The sequence below is a fragment of the Ranitomeya imitator genome, chromosome 1 (genome assembly GCF_032444005.1).
Source record: "Ranitomeya imitator isolate aRanImi1 chromosome 1, aRanImi1.pri, whole genome shotgun sequence".
In the NCBI taxonomy this organism is placed as follows: domain Eukaryota; kingdom Metazoa; phylum Chordata; class Amphibia; order Anura; family Dendrobatidae; genus Ranitomeya; species Ranitomeya imitator.
The window spans coordinates 941,441,050-941,447,049 of NC_091282.1; the positions used below are offsets into that span (position 1 = coordinate 941,441,050).

Sequence of the window (6,000 nt, forward strand, 5' to 3'; positions counted from 1 at the left end):
GCCTGGCTGCAGGTCCTATATGTGCCTGTATATACTGCCCCCATGCTCCTGTGTATGGTGGTGGGAGCACTATGTCAGGCCTGGTTGCAGGTCCATATGTGCCTGTATATACTGCCCCCATGCTCCTGTGTATGGTGGTGGCAGCAGCACTATGTGTCAGGCCTGGCTGCAGGTCCTATATGTGCCTGTATATACTGCCCCCATGCTCCTGTGTATGGTGGTGGCAGCTCTATGTGTCAGGCCTGGCTGCAGGTCCCATATGTGCCTGTATATACTGCCCCCATGCTCCTGTGTATGGTGTGGACAGCTCTATGTGTCAGGCCTGGCTGCAGGTCCCATATGTGCCTGTATATACTGCCCCCATGCTCCTGTGTATGGTGTGGACAGCACTATGTGTCAGGCCTGGCTGCAGGTCCTATATGTGCCTGTATATACTGCCCCCATGCTCCTGTATATGGTGGTGACAGCACTATGTGTCAGGCCTGGCTGCAGGTCCCATATGTGCCTGTATATACTGCCCCCATACTCCTGTGTATGGTGGGGACAGCACTATGTGTCAGGCCTGGCTGCAGGTCCTATATGTGCCTGTATATACTGCCCCCATGCTCCTGTGTATGGTGGTGGCAGCACTATGTGTCAGGCCTGGCTGCAGGTCCTATATGTGCCTGTATATACTGCCTCCATGCTCCTGTGTATGGTGGTGGCAGCACTATGTGTCAGGCCTGGCTGCAGGTCCCATATGTGCCTGTATATACTGCCCCCATGCTCCTGTGTATGGTGGTGGCAGCACTATGTGTCAGGCCTGGCTGCAGGTCCTATATGTGACTGTATATACTGCCCCCATGCTCCTGTGTATGGTGGTGGCAGCACTATGTCAGGCCTGGCTGCAGGTCCTATATGTGCCTGTATATACTGCCCCCATGCTCCTGTGTATGGTGGGGACAGCACTATGTCAGGCCTGGCTGCAGGTCCTATATGTGACTGTATATACTGCCCCCATGCTCCTGTGTATGGTGGTGGCAGCACTATGTCAGGCCTGGCTGCAGGTCCTATATGTGCCTGTATATACTGCCCCCATGCTCCTGTGTATGGTGGTGGCAGCACTATGTCAGGCCTGGCTGCAGGTCCTATATGTGCCTGTATATACTGCCCCCATGCTCCTGTGTATGGTGGGGGCAGCACTATGTGTCAGGCCTCGCTGCAGGTCCTATATGTGCCTGTATATACTGCCCCCATGCTCCTGTGTATGGTGGTGGCAGCACTATGTGTCAGGCCTGGCTGCAGGTCCCATATGTGCCTGTATATACTGCCTCCATGGTCCTGTGTATGGTGGGGACAGCCCTATGTCAGGCCTGGCTGCAGGTCCCATATGTGCCTGTATATACTGCCCCCATGCTCCTGTGTATGGTGTGGACAGCACTATGTGTCAGGCCTGGCTGCAGGTCCATATGTGCCTGTATATACTGCCCCCATGCTCCTGTGTATGGTGGGGACAGCCCTATGTCAGGCCTGGCTGCAGGTCCATATGTGCCTGTATATACTGCCCCCATGCTCCTGTGTATGGTGGGGACAGCCCTATGTCAGGCCTGGCTGCAGGTCCCATATGTGCCTGTATATACTGCCTCCATGGTCCTGTGTATGGTGGGGACAGCCCTATGTCAGGCCTGGCTGCAGGTTCCATATGTGCCTGTATATACTGCCCCCATGCTCCTGTGTATGCTGGTGGCAGCACTATGTCAGGCCTGGCTGCAGGTCCCATATGTGCCTGTATATACTGCCTCCATGCTCCTGTGTATGGTGGTGGGAGCACTATGTCAGGCCTGGTTGCAGGTCCATATGTGCCTGTATATACTGCCCCCATGCTCCTGTGTATGGTGGTGGCAGCACTATGTGTCAGGCCTGGCTGCAGGTCCTATATGTGCCTGTATATACTGCCCCCATGCTCCTGTGTATGGTGGTGGCAGCTCTATGTGTCAGGCCTGGCTGCAGGTCCCATATGTGCCTGTATATACTGCCCCCATGCTCCTGTGTATGGTGTGGACAGCACTATGTGTCAGGCCTGGCTGCAGGTCCCATATGTGCCTGTATATACTGCCCCCATGCTCCTGTGTATGGTGTGGACAGCACTATGTGTCAGGCCTGGCTGCAGGTCCTATATGTGCCTGTATATACTGCCCCCATGCTCCTGTATATGGTGGTGGCAGCACTATGTGTCAGGCCTGGCTGCAGGTCCCATATGTGCCTGTATATACTGCCTCCATGCTCCTGTGTATGGTGGTGGCAGCACTATGTGTCAGGCCTGGCTGCAGGTCCCATATGTGCCTGTATATACTGCCCCCATGCTCCTGTGTATGGTGGTGGCAGCACTATGTGTCAGGCCTGGCTGCAGGTCCTATATGTGACTGTATATACTGCCCCCATGCTCCTGTGTATGGTGGTGGCAGCACTATGTCAGGCCTGGCTGCAGGTCCTATATGTGCCTGTATATACTGCCCCCATGCTCCTGTGTATGGTGGGGACAGCACTATGTCAGGCCTGGCTGCAGGTCCTATATGTGACTGTATATACTGCCCCCATGCTCCTGTGTATGGTGGTGGCAGCACTATGTCAGGCCTGGCTGCAGGTCCTATATGTGCCTGTATATACTGCCCCCATGCTCCTGTGTATGGTGGTGGCAGCACTATGTCAGGCCTGGCTGCAGGTCCTATATGTGCCTGTATATACTGCCCCCATGCTCCTGTGTATGGTGGGGACAGCACTATGTGTCAGGCCTGGCTGCAGGTCCTATATGTGCCTGTATATACTGCCCCCATGCTCCTGTGTATGGTGGTGGCAGCACTATGTGTCAGGCCTGGCTGCAGGTCCCATATGTGCCTGTATATACTGCCCCCATGCTCCTGTGTATGGTGGTGGCAGCACTATGTCAGGCCTGGCTGCAGGTCCTATATGTGCCTGTATATACTGCCCCCATGGTCCTGTGTATGGTGGTGGCAGCACTATGTGTCAGGCCTGGCTGCAGGTCCTATATGTGCCTGTATATACTGCCCCCATACTCCTGTGTATGGTGGTGGCAGCACTATGTGTCAGGCCTGGCTGCAGGTCCTATATGTGCCTGTATATACTGCCCCCATGCTCCTGTGTATGGTGGGGACAGCACTATGTCAGGCCTGGCTGCAGGTCCCATATGTGCCTGTATATACTGCCTCCATGCTCCTGTGTATGGTGGTGGCAGCACTATGTGTCAGGCCTGGCTGCAGGTCCTATATGTGCCTGTATATACTGCCCCCATGCTCCTGTGTATGGTGGGGACAGCACTATGTCAGGCCTGGCTGCAGGTCCCATATGTGCCTGTATATACTGCCTCCATGCTCCTGTGTATGGTGGTGGCAGCACTATGTCAGGCCTGGCTGCAGGTCCTATATGTGCCTGTATATACTGCCCCCATGCTCCTGTGTATGGTGGTGGCAGCACTATGTGTCAGGCCTGGCTGCAGGTCCTATATGTGCCTGTATATACTGCCCCCATGCTCCTGTGTATGGTGGTGGCAGCACTATGTCAGGCCTGGCTGCAGGTCCTATATGTGCCTGTATATACTGCCCCCATGCTCCTGTGTATGGTGGGGACAGCACTATGTGTCAGGCCTGGCTGCAGGTCCTATATGTGCCTGTATATACTGCCCCCATGCTCCTGTGTATGGTGGTGGCAGCACTATGTGTCAGGCCTGGCTGCAGGTCCCATATGTGCCTGTATATACTGCCTCCATGGTCCTGTGTATGGTGGTGGCAGCACTATGTCAGGCCTGGCTGCAGGTCCATATGTGCCTGTATATACTGCCCCCATGCTCCTGTGTATGGTGGTGGCAGCACTATGTCAGGCCTGGCTGCAGGTCCATATGTGCCTGTATATCCTCCTGTGTGTGGCGATGCCAGCTCTACTCTTGCCCACATATACATACACGGAATGTCGGGCACAGCTCAGGCCGCCCCGCTCACCTCGGGCTTCCGTGCTCGGGTAGAGCCGCTCCGCTTTGCTGACAAATTTGCGGCCCTTCTCCCGGTCCCCCACCAGCAGCGCAGCCTTCCCGATCTGCAGGCACCGGTCGGCCTCATCCTTGTTGCCCTCCATGGGCCCGGGGCTGCTCTGCTCCTCCGACCCCGGCAGGTCAGACAGTGGTAGGATGAAGAGTGGGAGGGGCTAAGCCGGAAGGAAGCTCCGCCTCTGTGTCGCCATACTAAAACTACTCCCCTAGATCCTGCTGTGTCGCCGTAGCTCCTCCCTGCAGGCGCCATCTTTCTACTCCCACAACTTGTGTCCTGTGAGGCCACTGCCAAAGTCGTCTCTGTCTTACCACACCCACCGTCATGTGTACGCGGAAGTGAAGGGACTGGTGCATGAAGGGTTAACTACACATGGGCAGGGGGTTAGTACTAGCTTGTCAGTCTCTTCTGGGGGAGACATGTACTAAACCTCTTCACATATGTAGTTAACCCCTGAGAGTGGGAGAGAAGAGAGAGCAAGCCCTGGTGTACACCCCTTTCCAACTTGGGAAATTCATGCTCTGACATTTTGATACCATTTTGGGACAGAAACAACATTTGATCACTTGTTATTGCATTTTGTTTTCAGGGTTGCGACAATGATCAAACCCAAATTTTTCTGTTCTTTACCAAGCTTTCTACGTATTTACACAAGCAGAACCATGCTTTCTATGTAGGTACGGAAACACAGGAAAATACATAGCTACAGAAGCAGAAACCAAGGTTACTATACGCTATAGGCACAGAATCAAGCTTAATACATAGATACGGGAACAGAACCAAACTTGTCTTGCCCCCTGGGAGAAGACAAGCGCCGAAACGCATGTAGGGGACCCGCTGTACACTTACACTTGGGTAATTACTCTCTACAATCTCTACCTGTATTGCATTTTATTATATGTACCCATGCAGCACATGTATGGACTAGAAATTGCATCTTATCTTGAGGCTTTTTGTCGGTACCAGCTACTTATTGTGTTCTTATAAAATTTAGGAGACTGAGGAGCACTCAGGTGAATAAGATAAAAGATACAATTTTTATTAGAAAAATAGTATAAAAGTTAAAGAACAAAGTAGCGTGACCCATTCTAGGAATCAACAGAAATACCAGGATCACCACAAACTGTTCCAAAAATATTGCACATGTCCCATGCATCCAACAATGGATGCCTAAGGTGCTGATATGACAGTAAATAAGCTATGGCAAGAAGCACCCAAGAAAGGTATCATCATATAACGCAGCAAAATAGTAAGTATAAATCCCATGTAAGGATGGTGCTTACCAGGCTAGGAGAAGTGGGACCCTGGGCCTGGTGGCGATACCCCGACGCGCGTTTTGCGTGTTTACCACACCGCTTTATCAAGGGGATGCGATGCGGTGGTTATGCTGACGGGACCTTCTTAAGGCCCAGGTGATATGTCACATGGTCGCAAGTGACCAATGACGGCGGCGTATTGTGCCCGCCAGGTCCCGACAGATGCGGCATAGGCATCCAGCATCACTGCACACGCGCGGGGAGAGAAAAGTTACCCGAGCGTGCGCAGGAGGCAGAAAGGACGCCCAGCCACACACCGGACATCAGGAGCAACAAATTCCACGCGTGCAGCCGCAAAAAATAGATCAGTAAACCCATTGGCCAGAGCATTTTAAAGGTACAATAGAATAAATAAACGATCATAGAAAACTGATGACAGAGCAATAAAACATCACAAAAGCAATTAATTACAGCATAATACAGCAGTTTCTTCAGCAGAGCACCCAGTCGGGAGTGCATTGTAGAGAAGGCCAATGGGAAGGGCAGATTGTAAGGTTCTGTCAGTCAGGAGGTTACTCTAGCTAGAAAAACGTAAGAAACAAAAGCAACTATGAATATACAGATAAAAAAACCATACAAAATTAACATAAGTAAAACATCCGGATACGAGTGTGTTGACGACAAGCAAAGAAAAAGCAGGACAACTC

The 6,000-nt window shown here is 52.5% G+C and overlaps 1 protein-coding gene across 1 annotated transcript in view; it reads right to left on the bottom strand.

Moving 5' to 3' along the window:
* Positions 1 to 4,201, bottom strand: part of DNAJB14 (DnaJ heat shock protein family (Hsp40) member B14) — a 79,663-nt gene extending 75,462 nt beyond the window's left edge. Inside the window, exon 1 of the mRNA XM_069743628.1 lies at positions 3,993 to 4,201. Within this exon, the coding sequence (XP_069599729.1) occupies positions 3,993 to 4,125 (133 nt within the window). The 5' untranslated portion in view covers positions 4,126 to 4,201. The remainder of the gene's footprint in view (positions 1 to 3,992) is intronic.
* Between the last annotated feature and the right edge of the window lie 1,799 nt (positions 4,202 to 6,000).